The following is a 22,678-nucleotide window of genomic DNA, read 5'->3' on the forward strand; positions in this document are numbered from 1 at the left end:
AGAGCGAAACATCGATTTGTTGTTCCACTTATATATGCATTGATTGGTTGATTCTTGTATGTGCCCTGACTAGGGATCAAACCCATAACCTTGGTGTGTTGGGATGATGCTCTAATCATCTGAACTACCTGGCGAGGGCTCTTTAAATAAAGTTTTATTAGGACATCTCCTTGCTCTTCATTTATGTTTTATTATGGCTGCTTTTGTGCAAAAAGAGTAGTGTTGAGTAGTTGCAACAGAGATTATGTGGGCCATAAAGCTGAAAATATTTACTGCCTGGCCCCTTACAAAGATGTTTGCTGACTTCTGGTATATTAGATTAATTTTAGGGAGGTTAATCCAGGAGCAAAGAGACTAATCATGAGGCTATTGCATTAGTCCAAGCAAGAGTTGTTAAATGATTAAATTAGTTAGATTTTCCCCGAAGTAGACCAAGAATATAAGAAAGTTCAGAGGCTTGGAAGGGGAAATGGGGAGGGTAGTCCTAGAAATGTTTTAGTTTGTGGTGCCTATTCGATATTTACATGAAGATGTCTAGTGGACATTTTGTTGTATATGCAGATCCAGTTCTTAGCAAAGAGGTCTCTGTTAGGAATATATATTTACTTGCGTGTGTGTTTGTGTTTTGAGGAGAAAAATTTGGAAAGGAAGGAAAAACAGAAGAGAGTAATTTTTTAGAAATGAAGAAAGGAGAAAGATTTTTAAAAGATTGGCTACCAGTATTAAATGCTAAAGAGGTTGAGTATAAAAACACCGACAAGTATGTCTGCTCTAGTTTCAGCAGAGAAGACGGAGGTAGAAGTGGATGGCTGTGGGATGAGAAGCAAAAAGGAGTTAAGGAAGTAGAGCCATCTGTCAAAACTACTCTTTAAAGAAGCTTGACCATTAAAAAAAGAAGAAGAAAGTAATAAAACAGTAGGAAAGTTAAGGATGATTCAAGGTGAAGGGATTTTTAAGGATGAAGAGAGTTTAAAGTAATCATAAGCCAAGAAGGAATGTGGGAAGGAGATCATCATTAGTACAGTGAGCTCCTGAGTGGTGAGCTGGAGAGTATAGGTGCTAATATTAGCCCTTCTGAGACCAGAAAGATGAAAGTAAAGTAGGGGGATTGAGGGCCCAAAAGAAAATGAAAACTACAAAATTTTGTTTGCACCAGTCAATCTTCAGTAAGGTAGCTATGGCAGAAATATAAACTATGGCTTTCAGAATATTGGTATATATATGGTTTAACCATTGAGCTAGGCTTCATTGACCTGATGCTAGGAAATGGCAGATAAGTTGGAAGAAAATGGAGTGATTCAGTGAGTCAGAGAGTAGATGTGGTTGATAACTTAGAACAGTGATTCTCAGCCTTGGCTACACATTAGAATACTGATGCTGTGGTCCCATCCATAGAGATTTTGATATATTGATCTGTGATTGTTCGGAATTTTAAGCTTTGCAGGTGATTAATATGCAGCCAAGGTTGAAGACCACTAAGAGGATCAGTGTGTTACAGCAGTGGAGTTAAATCTCTTCAAATAAATTTCACAGGGAAGCCCCATTTGTAAAACATTTTCTTTTCTTTTTTAATATGCTTTATTAATTATGTTCTTACAATTGTCCCAATTTCTTTTCCCTTTGTTCCCCTCCACCCAGTGACCCCCTTCCCTCCAGTTGTCCCCACCCTTAGTCCATGCCCATTCGTTGTGCATATAGTTCTTCTCAACATCTTCCTCTCTACTCCACTCCCTCTTACTATCCTTAATTCCTGTACCATCTCCCTCCCTTTCTCCCTTCCCCACTGACCTCCCCCCAATATGTTCCCCATACCTGTAGTTCTTTTCCCACTCTCGTCGCCTACTTAGTTTGCCTTTGTTTCAGTTCCCTAGCTTCTGTTGTTGGTTGTTATGATTACAGTTTTCATTTTAATGTTCATAGTTTTGATCCTCCTTCTTCTAAACAAGTCCCTTTAACATCTCATATAACAGTGGTTTGGATGTGATGAACTCCTTCAGTTTTACTTTGTCCTGGAAGCACTTTCTCTGCCCTTCTATTCTGAATGACAACTTTGCTGGATAGAGTAATCGTGGTTGTAGGTTTTTGCTTTTCATTACTTTGAATATGTCTTGCCAGTTCCTTCTTTCCTTTTGAGAAATCAGCTAATAGCCTTATTGGGACCCCTTTGTATGTTTATTATTCCTACACTTATCGCAGGTATTACGTTCTAGGAACCTTACCTTTATTTTAGTATTTATGTATATTTTAAGGCTTTATAAACCCTTCCTGCACACTTATAAACTGTTCCCAGTTCCTTATTAATCTTTCCCACTCCCTTATTAACTTTTTCCACACTTTTATAAACACTACTTATGTTCTTAAACATATTCTACACTTTTAAACCTACGTAACTTTAACAATATACGTATACAGTACCGCAAAATCCCACGATATAGCGAAAAATTCATGATAATTAAATGTAATATTTTTTAAAATAGAGAGGGACTACTATAATTCTCTTCTCTCTTGCTGCTTTTAAGATTCTCTCTTTATCCTTAAGTTTTGACATTTTGATTATAATGTGTCTTGGTGTGGTTCTCCCTGGGTCCAGTTTTTTTGGAACTCTCTGTGCTTCCTGGACCTGTAATCTATTTCCTTCCCCAAGTTAGGGAAGTTCTGCTTCATTATTTTTTCACATAATTTTTCAATTTCTGGTTTTTCTTCACCTTCTGGCAACCCTATGATTCAGATGTTGGGCCGCTTATAACTGTCCCATAGGTTTCTGAGCCTCTTCTCATTTTCCTCACTTTTCATTTCCTCTTTCTGCACTGGGTGACTGTTTGTTCCTTCCCTATGTTCTGGTTTGTTAATTTGATTCCTGGTTTTCTTTCCTTCACCACTAGTTTCGTATGTGTTTTTGTTCATTTCAGCAGGTCTAGCCTTCATTCCTTCCCCATCTTGTTTAAGATCTGCTTTAAGGTCTTGAGCATTCATATAACCAAAGCTCTGAACTGAGCCTCAGAAAGATTTCCTATCTGCTGAGCTGTTAGACATTTGCTGGCTGGTCAGCTGTGTCACCGGGATCTCTATTGTGATCTGTGCCATCCTGAAAGTTTTGTGTTTACCTTTGCTTCCTGGGCGGGGCTGTCATCCCTCCTTCACTATAGAGGGCGGAGCCCCATGCACTCCTCACAACCAGGTGACACTTCTCACCACGCTGTGGTATTTTCTGTGGGGGTGGGGTCCAAGATGGATTCCTGCCATTCACTCTCCGCTGAGAGACTGGGAGCCTCCTCCTCTGTCCCCACCCCCTCCAGGCCTTACAGTCCAAGGCGATGGGGATCTGCCTTCCCTGGTATTGGAATTGCAAGCTGACAGGCTTGGTCTGCAGCTAGGGGTGCTCCCCAGGTTCTTCTCGCCTCCCCTTAAATATGGGTGTCTGTTCTTACCACCATCCCGCCGCTGTTGCTGTTGCTGCAGCTGCCGCCACCAGCACAGCTTGACCTCTCCGCCCCGGCTTCACCCCTCCTACCCATCTGGACGAGCACCACTTCTTTATAACTTCATACATTGGACTTTCTTTTTTTTTCTGGAACTTCCGGTTATTCCTGGTTTTGCGGTAGTTGTATTCCTTCTTAGTTGTGGAGGGAGACAGAGCATGTCAGTCTAGGCCTCCATCTTGGCCAGAAGTCTCTCATTTGTAAAACTTTTAAAAGTAGAGCTGAAGCAGGATAGAGGCCAGTATCCTACTGACTTCTCTCCTGTCCATCTCCAAGGGCAAAATTGGGAAATCATTAGATTAGGAGGTTGTGGTCAAAGAGTAAGCTATTAAGGAAGAGTTTAAGTTTTAAAGGCAAATTAGTAATAAATGATTAAAACATCTAGGCTGTGACCATGATAGTGGATTGATGACCGGATGCAAGTAAAGGTATGAAATTACATATCAAGGAAATAGCGTTAGGTTTTGGGTTGACCACAAGTTGCTACTAGTTTGTCTAGAGCACAAATATACAAGTGAAGTATCTCAGATACTGGACACTACATTATAACAAAATAATTTAGACAATAATTGATATTGCAACTGATAATTATTTCTTTAGATTTGGCATAGTAAAATAGAGTTTATTTTATGTAAAAACAAAGGTATGAAAACAGTCTTTTGCTTTTTAAACATATTTTATTTTTCAGTTTAAAATAACATTCAATATTATTTTATATTAGTCTCAGGTGTATAGCATAGTAGTTAATCATAACTTGCAAAGTGACCCCCCCCACCAATATTTCAAGTACCCACCTGGCAACATACTTAATTATTACAATATTACTATGTTCCTTATGCTGTACTTTACGTCCACATGACTATTTTATAAATACCAATTTGTACTTCTTAATCCCGCCCCTCCAACCTCCCTCTACTTTTGTAACCGTAAGTTTGTTTTCTGTATCTGTGAGTCTTTTTCTGTTTTTGTTTTCTTATTTTGTTCTTTACATTCCACATATAAGTGAAATCATATGATATCTGTGTTTCTCTAACTTATCTCACTTAGCATAATACTCTCTGGGTCCATCTTTGCTGTCAGAAACAGTAATCATTCTTCATTCTTTTTTATGGCCAAGTAATGTTCCATTGTATATATATATACCACAGTATTTTTAATCCACTCGTCTATTGATGGGCACACTTTTTGCATTTTCAAAGGTGTAAAATAATAAAAGTTTGATTTCAGGCAGTATAGTGTATTTCTTAAACAATGAAATCAAGTTGTTTACTTATTAAAGGAAAGTTTTAATGTATTTCATACCAAATTTACTGTACTATTAACAGTCACTTTAAAAGACACGAAGGTAAAAATTTAAATAGATGAGCATTATATTGACCAAATATTCTTTGGAGTACTGTTCTCTAAATGTATTCAGTTATTCCCTTTGGACTGTCTTAAAGTTATTAAGGACCAGATACATGCAGAACCTTTTAGGAACAGCTGTGAACTAACAGCAGGTGATTCTGTGGTCTATAGTGACTACATGCTGTGGGGTTTTTTTAATGTGGCAAAAATGACTAATCATTGTGCCCTTGTCTAAGGCATGCTTCATCATCTTCAAGTACTTTTTTGGCCAAAGATTTCTAAATATAGAGTGTCCCTAATAAGCTCAGTATTGGATTGAACAAGTCTGATTTGAGAACTGTTGGCAGGAGTAACTGTAATTATTAAATTTACTGAAGAATAAAGCAAGGTAGTAAAGTTGGCTTTTTGTCGAATGGCAATAGTCTTATTAGCAAAAAAATCATCATTTGCAGGGTCAGAGTGAAAGGAGGCTCCAAAGAATTCATTATGTCCTAATTATAGTTTCTCATATATATATTATGCAAAGCTAATATTTAAAGCATTTGCCAAAATTAACTTCCTCTGCATGTTCTATTACAGTGCAGTGAATTGCAGCAGCTTTTTATGTCTTGTTGCTTTTGTATGCCATAATAATCTATAATTATGGGTTTGCTGCAAATGCTGTAAGGTTTGTTTAATCTGACAATCTGAAAAGACAACCCTGAATAGGCTTTTTTAAATGAATGCTAGTTACACAAAGCCTTAGAAGCATCGATATCTTCATTTTGCATAATCTCACAAGGCTGGTTATTTTAGAATTTCATTATGAATTTCTAAATTAGAGCATTTCATATGTGTTTTTAATATCTAAGTAGATATGTAGAAGGGAGATAAGTATGTCCTACAGTTTACAATTCAAAAATAAATCTAAATAAATGTAACCTCCCAATTAAAAGTTGAGAGATTTTTATCATTTTATATTTTTATATATATCCTAAATTTAGAGGACAAACTTAGGAAAAGGTGCTTTTTACCTATATCTAAAAATCTAAATTTATTTTTTAAGTGTTCTCAATGTTAATAATTATGACAGATTTGTGAACAAGTTCATTTAAATTGCATTCCCACTATTGCTTAGTTTTGGAAGAGCATCTATAGAATGGACTGGTACTTTGACTTAGGGGTTTACGTTTTAGGGAAAGAGCTTGCTCATTCCTATAGTTTATTTATAAGCAAGTTTGAAAAAGAAACTCATAAAACCTGTGTTACTTATAATGCTCTCAAAAATTGAATGATTTATATTGTTTCTGTTATATCTGACTTTGTATATGTTTCCAGTTTATCTTTACAAAAGGTTTGTGTCGTTCTTAGAGAAAAATGGGCCTTAAGAAGTTTGATATGATTTTGTCCATGATCACAGAGCAAACCAGAGACAAAGTCAGGAATTCTTCTCTTTCTGTGATCTATTTCTATTAAACTACACTTTTTTGCTTCTTCAGAAATGTTCTGCAAAATAAATATACTGCTTAAATAAAACAAGTCACGTTTTAAAGCCTATCACTCAAAAGGAAGAAAAGGGAAAAGAAATTGCAGAAAAGTATTTTCCTACATCAAAAAAACTTTAAATCCTTATATTTTATTACCACTTAAGACAAGATATAATCTTAATTTAAATGAGCATTTTCAATTTATCATGACCATTTATTTAGCAATTCATGCTAAGTAATACTTTTTTGAAGTTACTCTACACAGAAAAAAACTGGAATTCATTGTTTGCAGTGATTTGCCAAAAGAAAAAAGCAGTCGAACAAAAGAGGAAAAAATACAGAAATCAGAGTTATGGTAAATATGAACATAACACTGAGCTGGGAAGTAAAAGACCAGTATTGATGTAACAAGCAAATCCCTTAACTTCTGTGAACCTATTTGTCCTCATGTGCAAAATGATAAGTACTAAGTATCTGTTAAGGCCGCTTATAGTGTTAACTTTTATTATATTCTAAGTTATAATCAGAAAAGAAAAAGCAAGCCATGCCTCTCTTTCTCATGAGCTAGTGACATCTTTTTACTTTGCTTATAGTCTTGAAAATAGACAACTAAAGTAAGGTTAATCATTTAGTTTTGTTATCTAGTGTTAAATAGCTGATTTGCAGAGCTAGCCATAAATATAATGGCTAGAACAGCTCAATGTAAATGAATTTTTAAGTAAACTTCAAAATGTTCATATGTACATATATTAAATATGTAGACATAAGACTTGATGGATAATGGAAGAGATTGAAATTTGGATACTCAGTAACAATTCAAAATCAACCAAAGCCCAAAGAAAACTGTTCTTTTATAGAGTTGGAATAATGGAGATGTTATTAGTATTAATGGCATAGCAACTGGTTTGTTGCTAACTCTCTGCCTGTACCCAATGTTATTGGCTCTGAATCTTGATGGCTATAGCCTTGGCTATACTTTTTAAGTGTATACCAGCAATGCACAAGTTAGTTTCCTTTATAAACTTTTAAAATTTGATTTATTGAGGTATAATTTACATATAGTAAAATTTACCCTTTTTTTGATGTAGGAATTTTACTTTATATTGATTATGTTGGTGGCTAACGCAGTTCTAGACAGTTACCAAAATTCATCACAGAGTACAATGAAAATTAAGGAATTTATTGAATATAGATACTACTTTGATCATCCTGTATTTATTCTGGCAACTAGGCCATAGTATTCCCAAATGATTAACTTTCAGAATATAAATAATACTTAGGTCACTCTGTAACTGTGGTAGAGCAATAGACAATCATTCTGTAAGCATGTTTGTAACCAAGACCACAACACCATAAATACACACATGCATGTGCACACACACATCTAAGATCCTCTTCCTACATGAATGATTACTACTTCTTTACTGATGGCAACTCTTCTTCCATCTTCTAGTTGAAAAGTGTCAAGATAATCATCACTGAATTGTCCCCACTTCTTGACACCACTTACTCCTGAACTGGTTTCCACATCAGCCCTCCTTAGAAAGACACTGGCGCTCTTGGGCTAGTGGGCTTTGACAAGTTACTGTCTTTCTCCACTTCCTCCTCCCTCCTTTTTCTTTCTCTTTGTGCTCTCTGTCTCCCTTCTTCCATCCCCTTCTTTTTTCTTTGGGTCCTTCCATTAGGCACCTTGCTTTTTCAGACCTCATATTGCTGTGTTTTTTTAGTTTTTTTTCTTTTTACTATTTCCTTTTTTTAAGTTACTTACATGGATATGCGCCTTATCTATTTGCTTTCTCTAATATGCTTAAGGAAGTGGCGGGGGGGCGGGGCTGGGGAGGAGAGTGCTTCTTACATTCAGCTAACTGCTCAAATTAGAGCACAGTGCCCCTGAAGAATACCTTAGGGAAAAAATATATATGCAGGCCTATAAAATTGTTTTTCTTTAAAATAAAGCTTACTTTGTCATATACTGGCTACACTGACTCACTGTTTAAATTGATCCTGATTCCTAAAGTTAGCATAAGATCACACTTTTCCCTGAAACTTTTACCTCATTGAAAAAGGCCGCAATTAGTGACATTTAAGACATGCTGCAAACTGTTTCTGAATCTGCTCATGAGATAAACTTATCAGTTGGATTTCATTGGCTTTCTAATCTATGTGCTCAGTGATTTCAAGTGATTTCTAATACTTTTGATCATTCTTTTAAGGTATGATGTGCATTTAAAGGCTTAAGTTTAAATTAAGAATCTATAAGCAAAAATTTCAAAAAGGGCTTCCTTATAAAATTAACAGCAAAACTTCATTAAAGAATAATTTTCTTTTTTTGCCATCGTTCCTATAATACAGTCTAACTTGGAAGTATTAATAATTACTGAAGTATTTGAATGTGATTTTGATAATGTGATGAAATCACTATTTGTTGTCTAATGTTTCATTGTTTTATGGCATTCTAGGAAGGAACAATATTCTTACTCACTTATTTTTTTATTTCTAGTGAAAACTCAGATGCAACAAGGATTAATTTCTATAGCTGCCCGCACTGTTATTACTCACCTGGTAAATCACTTGGGCCATTATCCAATGAGTGGTGGTCCTGCTATGTTAACAAGTCAGGTGTGTGAAAATCATGACAATCATTACAGTGAAAGTACGGAACTGTCTCCTGAACTCTTTGAGAGTCCAAATATCCAGTTCTTTGTGCTGAACAACACAACCTTAGTGTCCTGTATCCAAATCAGATCAGAAGACAGTATACCTGGAGGAGGTTTATCTGCTGGTCTTGCATCAGCCAATTCAAATGTCAGAATCATAGTACGAGATCTCTCTGGAAAATATTCATGGGATTCTGCCATCCTGTATGGACCACCTCCTATAAGTAGCTTGTCAGAACCTACTTCTCTCATACTTTCATTGTCTCACCAAGAGAAGCCAGAAGAGCCTCCTACATCTAATGAATGCTTAGAAGATATAATAGCAAAAGATGGGGTTTCCTGCCAGTTTAAAAGAAGATTTAGAGAAACTGTACCAACTTGGGATACAATCAGAGATGAAGAAGATGTTCTTGATGAGCTCTTGCAGTATTTAGGTGTAACTAGTCCTGAATGCTTACAGAGAACTGGAATCTCACTTAATATTCCTGCTCCACAGCCTGTTTGCATTTCGGAAAAGCAGGAAAATGATGTTATCAATGCTATCCTTAAGCAACATACAGAAGAAAAAGAATTTGTCGAGAAACACTTTAATGACTTAAACATGAAAGCTGTGGAGCAAGATGAACCAGTGCCTCAGAAGCCTCAGTCAGCATTTTATTATTGCAGATTGCTTCTTAGTATATTGGGAATGAATTCCTGGGACAAAAGGTAAGAACAAAGTAGAAATGTTTTCACATTAGTCTTATTTATCTTTTGATCAAGCATTTTTCTCTGTTTTTTCCTCACTAAATTTTATCTACCAGTTAGTTCTTTGACAAGGGGGCAGATTGATTTTTGAGACCACTGAGTTATGTCAGGATTCAAGGAATAAAAAGATAACCTGAATTCAATAAATTAAATATTAACATTTTCATAATGACTAGTAAGAACTATCTGACTTAGAAATTATAGCTCATGTAATTGAAAAATATTTTACTTTTCCAACCTTCATGTAAGCTAAAAGGAAGAACTTCTTTCTTATTCACAACACTTCCGATACCAAATGTGTGGATTTTTCACACCAAGCAGCTCCAACACTGCCTGAGATAGCACAGTTAGCTAAAAGCTCAGATCTGCAAAACTGCTTCTCACCCATACTTCTGCCTAACTAGCTATAAATCAGGAGTTCCCACAACCCCCTCCTTAGGTTTAATAATTCACTCTAATGGCTCACAGAACATGTACTTATAATTACCAGTTTATTTTAAAGGGTAGTTAAAGGATACAGATAAACAGGTGAAGAGGTATATAGGGTGAGGCCTGGAAGGGTCCGAAGTGTAGGAGCTTCTGTCCCTGTGGAGTTGAAGTATGCCACCCTGCCAGCACACTAATATGTTCAGTTACCTAGAAGCTCTCTGAACCCCATAGTTTGGGATTTTTATGGAGGTCTCATCGTATAGGCATAACTAATATTAACTCAATCTCCAAGTTCCAGCCTTTTAAACATTATTGCTCTTTCTGGTGACAAGGCCTCATCCTCAAGTTATCCAGGACCCAACCCAGAGTCACTTCATTGGAACAAAAGATTCTCCAAGTACTCAGGAAACCCTAAGGGATCTAGGAATTCTGTGAAGATGTTCCTGTTACCTCCATCACTCAGGAATTGACGAGGGTTTTTGGAGCTCTGTGTCAGGGACTATACAGGCAGAGCCCAAATGTGTTTCTTATTATGTTACATAAACCTTGCAATTTTTTTATACAAAAATTAGTATGATCATTTCTTGTATCAGAAGAATTAACTCAAGATTTAGGATGAAATCCAGAAAAGAATCTGTATATAATTTAAAAAAATTTTTTTTCTTATGCTTGTTGCAAAACCTCATTAAAAACTTGCAATAAAGCCCTGGCTACTGTGGCTCAGTGGATTGAGCATCGGCCTGTGAGCCAAGTGTCGCTGGTTCGATTCCCAGTCAGGGTACATTACTAGGTTGCATGTCAGGTCCCCAGTTGGGGGCACGAGTGAGAGGCAACCACACAGTAAAAAAAAAAAAAGAAAAAAAACTTGCAATAAACACGCAAAGTATTCAAGTAAGTTAGGTAGGAGTTAAATGAAAAGACATTAGACTTAAACCATAAGACCCAGGTTAGAGTCATTTAACCTTTGAGGAAATAACTCCCACCTCACATAATGGTGAGGATTAAATTAGGTAATGTACATAAAAAACTAAAATTGTACACTAGCATAAAGCATTATTAATATACATTTATTTTTTAAATTTCTATGAAACTGAAAGCTGTTGGAAAAAAGAAAAGCATTATTTAATGTATTGTTTCTGTTCAATTTGTAGTAGGAGGGAAGCTCAGATATCACTAGATGTATAAATATAAATCATAGTAATTCAAATGCATATGAAGCATTGAAATGGAGTTCTACTTGCTTGCTTAGTGTTCAACTTGATTTAAACCCTTCCATTTATTAGAAGGGAATATCCTCTGCCTTATGGGAAAGCCACATTATATTAGGAATGCAGTTTACCTAATGATATGACCAAATGCAGGTAATTGCCTCTCATGTAAATGCATTCTACTCTCTTTTGCTATAGAATGATCTGTGTATTGTCTTGAGAAAAATTAAAAGTGGGAGGCTGTATTGTCAGCAAGCATTGATTTCATGATTATAATTTGTACATACAGTAATCCCCTCATATCTGCAGGGGATACATTCCAAAACCCTCCGTGGATGCCTGAAACAGGATAATACTACATATATATGGAATATTTTTTTTATATACATACATACCTCTGATAAAGTTTAATTTATAAGTTAAGCACAATAATAACTAATAATGAAATACAACAGTTGTAACAGTATTCTGTAGACAAAGTTACATGAATGTGTTTTCTCTCTCTCTGATAACGGAGATGGCTACTAAGTGACTAACAGGTGAGTAGCATATACAGTGCGGATGTGCTGGACAAAGTGATGATTCATGCCCCAGGCAGTATGGAGCAGGAGAAAGTAAGATTTCACAAAATAGTGCATGAAATTTCTGAATTATTTATTTCTAGAATTTTCCATTTAATGTTTTTATAACTCAGTTACCCACGGGTAAGGGGGAAACTACTGTATTTGTACCTGTAGAACATAGGTGGTAAATGTACACATACCTTGCTTCATAGTATAGAAAATACAGTGTAAAACAAGGAAGAAAGCAAAGTTCATCCAGCTTACTTGGTAATGATTTAGATTTTGAAAATATTTTATTTTTCATGAGGAAAAACTTTCTCACTTTATAAAGCTACTGAGAAGAAATATACAAGTATTTTTATCCATTTTTTTCTGGATATGAGTTTGGGATGCTCGCAGCATCTTCAAAGAAAAATGAAATGGTCAATAGATAATGATCCACTGGGAGAAATTAATGAGGGTCTGGGTAGAACTAATGACATATACTCTTTGCAGTTTTTTAAGGTCTGTTCTCCTTTGCGTTAGAAGTATGATAAGGCAAGAAATGTGTTAAGAGTTCACACGAGCAAAGTAGAAAGTGTTTTGGGACTGTCATTCAGTGCTGAGGTGATGGAAATGTTTATTAATTTCTCTGTTTAGGAGGAGCTTTCATCTCCTGAAGAAAAATGAAAAACTACTTAGAGAACTTAGGAACTTGGATTCAAGACAGTGGTAAGTTGTTGGAAAACCTCAAATTTATTACTAACAACTGTCAGCTATTTTTTGGTGTATATGGAAATGATATTGTATTGTTGAGTTACAACTTTCTGAGCAGAATCTGTATTTTATTTATACCTTAGAAATAATAAACCTTTAAAGAATAATCTAGGGCTAAATTAAAATGTTTTGTGGCTTTGAATGGGTTATACCTTTTTATGCATTTCAGAATCATTTTTTGAATTGCAGAAATCTGAACCTATAATTTTTGGGGGGGGGGTTTCCCACACTTAAGACACATTCCAAATACACTTTTGATTAGTCTAAGAGGCCCCAAGTGAAATGACTGGTGAATACAAGCTAGTACCTATCAAAATACTAATGGAACACAGAAGGTGGATATAGTTTGTTATATTGCTATAAATCTGATTTCTACTTAAGCCTTTGGATATGTTCTTGTTTAAATGTGGATTTTGATGCATGAAACCCTGTTATATCATTATTTTAATGATCTCTAGTTTTCTGATATACTTGAACAAAATTTCCTGGGAAACCAGTACTAGAAACTACAAAATATTACTTAACTGAAATTCCCATAAGGCTAGTCCTTATATATGTGCCTACTTTCCTTTCCTGTCTCATAAAAATAAAATTTTTGGATAGGTGCTTTTTGGCAACCCTTTGGAAAACATTATTACTAAGAATGTGTTTATTTCTGAGATCTGAAATTTACAACCTCCTTAACATCCACATTTCTCACTTTCTCACATCTTAACTGATGTTTTATACTTTTATATCTCCAGTTTTTTACTTTTTCTGTTTCCACAGTAAATATGCCCACCTACTTCTGATTTTACCTGTCTTCCTATCCAGCAAGCTCACATATCGTCAGCTGTTTAAAATGCCATTTCTAGCACCCTAAAAACAATTCTACGTTTTGTATATATATAAATCAATTCTCTGATCAGAATCATTTTTAAAGATTGATTGATTGATTGATTGATTGATTTAGAGGGAAAGTGAAATATCAGTTGTTCACCTTCTACACAGTCACATCTTAACTCACATTAGTTCTGATTAATTAAATCCAGTGATTTCTGACAATTAGGAAGCTAGTTTGCTACAAGCCACCCACCATGCCATCACTATTTTACAGGAACGCACAGTGAATATGATTATTCAGGCCTTTCACACATCAAACAACAACTCTGCCTTATATCTGTGTCTTAATTTCCACATTGAGCCATCTTCTCTTGCTCACCTTCACTTTCAGAAAAGCCATTTTTCCTCTGTCTGTGCTTCTGCTTCCCACCTTCTCTACCTGCTCCAGGATCTTCAAAAAGTTATCCCTTTTTCATCTTGAATTTTCACTCCTCTTACCATATGCATGCTTTTAATCTGCCTTTAAACAAAACAAAACTTTCTTCAGGCTATCCTTTCAAGCTATATATAGTTTATCCCTTTCATGCCTGTTAACACCAAATTTATGGAATAATATAATCTTGACTCATTTCCAATAATACCTAACTGGTGGTGGTTTTAATTTTAGCTTCCCTCAGAATGATCTTTTTAATATGTTTAATTTCTTTGGCTATGTAATAGAAAATATAAAACAAAAATAAACCACATATTTATAAAACTGTTGTTAACAATTGCTTATGTATCTTCAGTATTTATTTTTTGATAGACATGTTTATGGTTTTTTGTTTCACAAAACTAGAATCATAGTAATATATAGTTATCTTTTGAAAAATTTATATTGTGAACATTTTCTCAGCCATTTTTGACATTCTTCAAAAATATTTTGTATGATGCCATTTAGAGTTTTTAATTTATTTTTTTATAGTTTTTCACTTTACTTTTATGAATTCATATTGGACCTCTTTCCAGATCAACACACGGAGAGCTTTTTCATTCATTTTTCATTGCAATATATTCCATCAGTCCCACACTAGTGGACAATTGGGTAGTTTCTAATATTTTCTGTTTACAAACAAGACTTTAGTGAATATTTGACAAAAAATCATTTTGTACACATGCAGGAATATCTATCAGATAAAATTCCAGAAGTAGAATACCAGAGTCAAAGAGTAAATTCATTTATAATTTTGAGAGATGTTACAAAGTTACTCTCTTAGAGACTGAAACATTCTCACACTCAACAGTGATAATAGTGACTTCTTGTTTCTCTACATCTTGCCTGCAGCTGGCATAGTGTTAAAATCTTGCATTTTTGCCAATCAAATCAGTGAGAGATGTTGTTTCAGTATAGTCTTAATTAACATTTTTCATTTTCTGAGAGGGATGACTGCCTTTTTGTATATTTAGGGTTGCATTTGTATTTGACTTTCTGAGAACTTTCTGGTCTCCATTTTTCAATTGGTTCCTTTGGACATAAGGTATTTTCTAAATATAGAACTAAACTAATCTTTTAAAACATTTATATTGTGAATATTTCCTCACCCATTTATGATGCCATTTAAATGTTTTTAAATTTCTTGCCCTAGGATGGATTTCTAAAAATAGAATTGTTAAGCCAAAGCATAACGACTTATTTCAGGCCGTATATATTGCAAAATTATTTTCCATTAAATAATAACTTCTAATGTTACCAACATTGTGTAAGAATATCTATATAACTTCAACGTGGCCATATAAGTAAAATCATATGGTATTTGTCTTAGTTTGACTTATTTCACTTAACATAATACCCTGTAGGTCCATCGATGCTGTTGCATATGGTAAGATTTTATTCTTTTTTATGGCCAAGTAATATTTTGTTGTATATATGTACAACATCTTCTTTATTCAATGATCTGTTGATGGGCACTTGAGTTGCATTTATATTTTGGCTATTATAAATCATGCTGCAGTGAACATAGGGGTTCATATGTTCCTTCAAATTAGTGTTTCGGGTTTCTTCAGACATATAACCAGAAGTGGAATCACTGGGCCATAAGGTAGTTTCAATTTTAATTTTTTTGAGAAACTCCAGACTGTTTTCCATAGTGGCTACACCAGTCCGCATTCCCATCCACAGTACACAAGAGTTTCATTTTCTTCAAACCCTCACCAACACTTATTTGTTGATTTACTGATGATTGTGTATATTGTTCGAACCTTGCATCCCAGAAATAAATCCCACTTGATCATGGTATATGATGTTTTGAATGTAGTTTTGAATTTGGTGTGCTAATATTTTTTTCAGGAGTTTTTGTATATATGTTTATCAGGGATAATAAGCTATAATTTTCTTTCTTTGTAGTGCTTTTATGTGGTTTTGGAGTCAGGATAATGCCAGTGTGGTGCAGTTGGAGTATTGTCCCATAAGCCACCAGGTCTTGGTTTCAATTTCCATTCAGGACACATGCGTAGGTTGTGTGTTTGGTCTCTGATCTGGATGCATATGAGAGTCAGCCACTCAGTGTTTCTCTCTCACATTGACGTTTCTCTCTCTTTTTTTTCCCTCCCCTCTCCTCTTTAAAATCAAAAAGCATGTCCTCGGGTGAGGATAAAAAAAATTCTCTTTTTATCTTTAACTTTTGCTGTTTAATTATGCTGTGTCTTGGTGTGATCCTCTTTGGGTTCATCTTGTTTGAGACTCTGTGCTTTCTGGACGTGGGTGTCTTTTTCCTTCACCAGGTTAGGGAAGTTTTCAGTCATTATTTCTTCAAATAGGTTCTCAATCCCTTGCTCTCTTTCTTGTTCTCTGGTTCCACTGTGATGTGGATGTTATGCTTCATATTGTACCAAAGGTCTCTTAAACTATCTTCATTTTTAAAAATTCATTTTTGTTTTTCTGCTACCTTGTCTTCCAAATCGCTGATTTAATCCTCTGCTCATCTAAGCTGCTATTGATTCCTTCTGGTGCATTCTTCATTTGAGATGTTGTATTCTTCATTTCTGACTGGTTTTTCTTCTTCTTTTTTATGTTTTCTACGTCTTCTTTTATACTTACGATCTTTTCGTTTAAATTCTCCCTGTTTCATCCACTCTTCTCCTAAATTCCCCGAGCATCTTTATAACCATTTATTTGAACTCTGTATCTAGTAGATTGCTTGCCTCCATTTCATTTAGGTTCCCCCCCCCCCTTGGATTTCTCTTGTTATTTTATTAAGGGTATGTTTCTTTGTTTCCCTATTTTGACTTCCTTTCTATATTTGTTTCTTTGTATTAGGTAGATTTGCTCTGTCTCCCAGTTTTGGTATGGTGGCTTTATGTAGTAGGTGTCCTGTGGGGCTCATTAGTGCAGTATCCCTGATCACCTGAGCTAGGTGCTCTAGGAATGTCTCTTGTGTGAATTATGTCTACCATCCTATTGTAGTTGAGTATTGATTGATGTTGACCCATCTGTGGGTGGGTTCAACTCTCAGGTTGGGTTCAACTCTCAGGCTGGCTGACTCCGAGGATTGACCGCAAGTACACTGTATGAGCTGCTTTGTGAGGCTGATCCCATGAAGTGGAATTTGCCCCAGCAGGATCTGACACATGGAGTTGGGAGAGTCAAGCTAATGCATCTCCTAGACTTATACTATGTTTAAGTCAGATCTCAACCCAGTAAAGATGGCATCTGTGGACAGTGTGGGAGAGGGACTCAGCACAAGGATATTGGTAGCTATTCCTCCAGCCCTTTCCCCAAAGCCACACAACCAAGTCTCTCCTTGTATGACTTCAGTTCACTCTAAGTCACCATCCAGCCACCAGAGGCCAGGGAGAAGTATCTCTGATTAAGTTTGTGTATGCTGGCTCTTTAAGAAGGTACCTGGGTTTCTAGCAGTCTCTTGTATCGCCCTGGAGGACAAATTCCCTGCTGACTTTCACAGCCAGATATTATGCGGGCTCCTCTTCTTGGCTTCAGTGCGTTGTGCTGGGGAGCCCAGCACAGGGTTGATTCCCCTTGCTCCTCAGTGGGGACCTTTTAGCTGAGATATCCCTCCAGATTCTGAACTGCCACAACTGGGTGCAGGAGAGCCCTTTTTGCATCTATACCCTTCCTACAAGTCTTGATGGGCTTCTTCTGTATGTCCTTAATTATAAGACTTCTGTCCAGCTAGTCTTTAGTTAGTTATTCAGTTTGATTGTTGTATAATTTAGTTGTAATTTTGATTTTGTACTGGAATGGGTGATTGTAACTTCGACCTACTGCTCTGCCATCTTGGATCCCTCTTAGGATTTGTTTAGGTGTGCTTATAATTATTTTTTGCAAATAATCTCCTTTCTAAAAATTATGCCTGTTTTTGTCTATATCCTGTTTTATTGCACTGGCTAGAAATTACACTACACTGTTACGTAGTTATAGTTAGAGTGGATATGTTTGGTTGCTGGTTTGAAATAGGTACCTTTTATCATTCTAAGGAAATAGCCTGTTTTCTAGGAGCTTTATAATGAAAGATTGTTTAATGTTATTAGAAGTTTTTTTACCATCAGTTGAGATTTTTATATAATTTTGTTTTCTTAACTAGTTGATATATATTGTATTTCAGTATCACTAGATTTCTAATATTAAATAATTCTTATATTCTTCAGATAAACTACTAGGTCTTCTGACTTCCTACTGTGTTAAGTTTACTATAACTTTATTTTGAAATGGAGTCTATTAGTCTATCTGTTAGCATATTCTACAGTTAATTTTTGTGTATTCTTATTACATTCTTAGAATTAATGTGATAGCTGTTTCATAGAATAAATGTTATCATTCTTTGAATATGTGGAAGAATAAGTAAAATTTTCAATTATTTCAATTTGTTTTAGTCATTATTAGTCTTTTCAGGTTTTATTTTACACCTTACATCAATTTCAGTTTTTTTACAAAACTCCATTTCATTGAGACTTTTAAGTAAATAGTAGTAGGGATTCATACATTCATGATTTTATGTTACCTTTTTTTTCTTATTTTAGGGTTATGGGGGGGAGTATACATTTTTTTCTGAGTGTAAGTCCTGTCCATCCTTTTAGTCTCAGCTTAGACATTATTTTTTGTGAAAATCATTTTCCTAAAGTACCCCTGCTTTTTTTAACTTCTTTCGCAGTCTCTGTTTGACCCTTCTTCCCTGTGCTCTAACAGACCTTTGTCATGTCATAGCATTTATCACTTACTGTTATTATTATTACTATTGTTTCTTATATATTCTTATTTCTTCTTTCCAAAACAGTTGTAATGATTCTCTAAGTAGTCCATGAGTTGTTATATCCTATTCATTGGTACTAGATAGTCAAGTACTTAAGGGTAGGAATCATCTCTTTGCTGTCTTGCTCACCATGTGCTCTCAGACCTCTACTGCTCTATTACAACTATCTTTCTGAAGTTAGTGTCCCTGCCATCAACTCTAAAGTATTCTCAGTCTACATCAGCCTCTTTGATTAATCTAATTAATTTAATTAACTTAATAATATTTTTTTAATCACAGCAGTTTTAGATTTACAAAATAATTGATTGTAAAGTACAGAGTTCCAGCATACCCTTTTCCCCTACACGTAGTTACCCTTTAATTCATATCTTGTACCAAGTGTGGAACATTTGTTAAAGTTGGTGAGCCAATTTTAACTTATTATTATTAACTGAAGTTCATAGTTTCCAGCTCACTCTTTGTGTTACATACATTGTAAGAGTTTTGGCAAGTGTATAATGACATGTATTCATCATTGTACTAGCATATGGAATAGTTTCACTGCCCTAAAGAAGCCCTGGGTATGATATTCCATAAAAATTTAATATTTGTTTACTCTTTTTCTTTAAGTATATTTTATTGATTATGTTGTTACAGTAGTTCCAATTTTTTTTCCCCTTTTCTCCCCTCTGCCCAGTAACCCTCTTCCCTCCAGCAATCCCACCCCCCCCCTTAGTTTATGTCCATGGGCCATGTATATAAGTGTTTTGGCTTCACCCTTTCCTATATTATTCTTAACTTCCCCCTGTCTATTTTGTACCAACTGATTATGCTTCTTAATCCCTGCACCATTTCCCCATTTCTCCCCCTTCCCCCTCCCAGTTGATAACCCTCCAAAACCCTCATGCCTATGATTCTGTTCCTATTCTGGTTTGCTTAGTTGGATTTTGTTTTTATTTTTGAGATTCAGTTGCTGATAGTTGTGAGTTTGTTGTCATTTTAGTGTTCATAGTTTTGATCTTCTTTTTCTTCAGTAAGTCCCTTTGACATTTCATATAATAATGGCTAGGTGATGATGAACTCTTTAGGCTTTACCTTGTCTGGGAAGCACTTTATCTGTCCTTCCATTCTAAATGATAGCTTTGCTGGATAGAGTAATCTTGGTTGTAGGTCCTTGCTTTTCATCAATTTGAATACTGCTTGCCAGTCCCTTCGTGCCTGCAAAGTGTCTTTCGAGAAATCAGCTGATAGACTTACAGGCACCCCTTGGTAGGCAACACTCAGCTTCTCTTTTGCTGCTTTTAGGATTTTCTCTTTATCTTTCACCTTTGGTATTTTAATGATGTTGTGTCTTGGTGTGGTCCTCTCTGGGTCCAGCTCACCAGGGACTCTCCGTGTTTCCTGGACTTGTATGTCTATTTCCTTCGCAAAATTTGGGAAGTTTTCTCCATTATTTTTTCACATAAGTTTTAAATTTCTTGCTCTTCCTCTTCTCCTTCTGGCACCCTCATGATTCAGATATTGGCACATTTAAAGTTGTCCCAGAGGTTTCTAAGCCTCTCCCCGTTTTTTTCAATTCTTGTTTCCCCATTTTGCACTGTTTGACTGTCTTTTTCTTCCTTATGTTCCAAATCATTGATTTAAACCCCAGTTTCCTTCCCTTCACCATTGGTTTTGTGTGCATTTTCCTTCATTTCACTTAGCATAGCCTTCACTTCTCTTATACGTCTGCCATACTCAAGCATATCTGTCAAGCCGGAGAGCATCTTTATCACCAGTGTTTTGAACTCTACATCTCTTAGGTTGGCTATTTCCTCATCTATTAGGTTGGCTATCTCCTCGTCACTTAGTTCTCCCACTGGAACTTTGATCTGTTCCCCCTTTTGGGCAATACTTCTCTGCCTCCTCATCTTGACAGGCTCCTGTGTTTGTTTGCCTCTGAATCTTAGGTAGAGCTCTCTCTCCTGTTACATTGTAAGGGGCGGAGCCTTTGGGATTTGTCAGTACAGGGCAACCTGTTTCACCATGTTGTGGAACTGTGGGGGGGGACGGGTCCGAGAGGGAACAATGCCACCTGCCCAGCACTCGCCCCTTTTCCAGGCACTTCTACCACCTCCGAATGGGATTGGTGCCTCTTTAGCTCTTGCCCTGGCAACATCTGCAGATGTTCTAGGATAATGGGGGCCTTTTAAACAGCAGACTGTGCTGAGAGACCAGCAGTTTCTCCCTCCGCCCCAACCCTCACTGGTTTGCACACTCAGAAGCAATGAGACTTGATTTTCTCTGGTGCTGGGATCGTAAGCTGCATGGTCTGGTGAGGAGCTGGGAACACTCCCCAGGTGTCCCTCCTGGCTTTTTAAAATGTGTAACTCCGCTTTCTGCCTGCCTGCCGCTGCCACAGCTGCTGCCACCACTACACCTCATCCTCTCCGCCCCGGCTCTGCCCCTCCTACCTGCCTGGATATTTCTTCTTTATATCTTTGTTTGTTGGACTTCCATGCAGTTTGATTTTCTGAAGCTTCTGGTTGTTTCTAGTTTTGAGGTAGTTGTATTCCTTCTTAATTGTGGAGGGAGATGCAGCGTGTCTGTCTACGCTTCCATCTTGGCCGGAAATCCTGTGTACTCTTTTTTTTAAAATGTTCTTCTTCCCTTGCTTCTGTCACACCAAAAGTATCAACTCCTAATTCTCTAATTACTTCCTGCTTGTCTTCACTGGCTCATCATCTGCCTCATACCCCATAACATAGTTATCCTTCGCATTGGGATGTCTCTCCTACCTTCTCACTGCCATTTCTTTCTGTCCGTATATTCCTAGCTCTCAATTCTCAGTCATCATTTTGTAGCTGCCTAATATAAATTTTTACCTACCTTCTCGCTACATTTCCAAGTCACCTTTTCTTTCCCAAATCAGATCCTTGTGCTAATTTTTCCAATTATGTTCAGAAGTGCCATTCAGTCACTCGGATTTCACCATTTTTTTGCCCTTAGCCTTAGGTTTCCATAATCATTATGTCTGTTCTTTCTTATTTTCTGTCACCTCTGTATCCTTTTATTGATCCCAGGTCCTTTGTTCATGTCCTTATTACTTCTTTCTAAGAGTTATAACAACTCTTAAGTAGTCTGTAGGCTCTCATCTCCAGGCTCTTTCCCATCTAGACAGTCCTTAGCACCAGAATAATTTTTGTAAAATAAAATTTTGATTTTATTCCTTAGTAACATCCCAATGCTTGACCACACTCTTTAGTCTAGAACAGCAATTTTCAACGCTTTTCATCTCATGACACACATAAACTAATTACTAAAAATCTGCACACACCAAAAAATATATTTTTTGTTGATCTGACAAGAAAATAGGTATGATTTTGATTCATTTATCCTGGACGTCTATTATTGTGTTGCTGTTGTCATTTTTTTAATTGACAGTCTAAGGGGAAAGAGGTGAGTCCCTCTGATTAAATAGTCAGATATTGTATGTTTTGAAAATTATTACAGCATACCGTATGAAAATTGCTGGTCCAGAACTCAGGCCATACCAGGCAATCTTGCCTATTCATGGTTTCTTTATATTATTTTATATTTCCTACTTCCTGGCTTCTGCTAAACTGCTTTCATTCTCATGTATACTTTGAATATATGGAGGACATCTTCCTTGAGACAGCATAATTTTTTTGATACTCTATATCAAATGAACCCATGATATTTTTTGTTTACTTTAAAAATAAAAAAGAAAATAAGTTTTCTTTCTTTCCCCAATACAATGGGTTCAAATAAAAATCCATTCTAATTACATAATAGTAAGGCAACTTTTGAGCTACTTATGCCAAGAAACCTGGAAATAACCCTAACTGCTTGTCTGAAGTAGTTAGCAGTGATGTAAATGAAAATTTACTTTGTTTATGCTCTTATCTACCTAGAAAATTTATGGATCCTTTATTTTCTTTGACTAAATAAACTGATTTCCTATTCCTCATGATTGAAC

General features: G+C 36.0%; 1 protein-coding gene across 4 annotated transcripts in view; it reads left to right on the plus strand.

Moving 5' to 3' along the window:
- The window catches only part of RALGAPA1 (Ral GTPase activating protein catalytic subunit alpha 1), a 234,646-nt gene that overhangs the window by 139,491 nt on the left and 72,477 nt on the right, over window positions 1-22,678 (plus strand). For all 4 annotated transcript variants that reach the window (XM_090270127.1, XM_090270129.1, XM_090270130.1 and 1 more), the window contains 2 exons: window positions 8,793-9,657; window positions 12,536-12,607. In XM_090270127.1, coding sequence (XP_090126253.1) covers window positions 8,793-9,657; window positions 12,536-12,607 — 937 coding nt within the window. The remainder of the gene's footprint in view (window positions 1-8,792; window positions 9,658-12,535; window positions 12,608-22,678) is intronic.

This window comes from Furipterus horrens, unplaced genomic scaffold (assembly GCF_987537825.1).
Source record: "Furipterus horrens unplaced genomic scaffold, mFurHor1.1.pri manual_scaffold_3, whole genome shotgun sequence".
Classification (NCBI taxonomy): Eukaryota; Metazoa; Chordata; class Mammalia; order Chiroptera; family Furipteridae; genus Furipterus; species Furipterus horrens.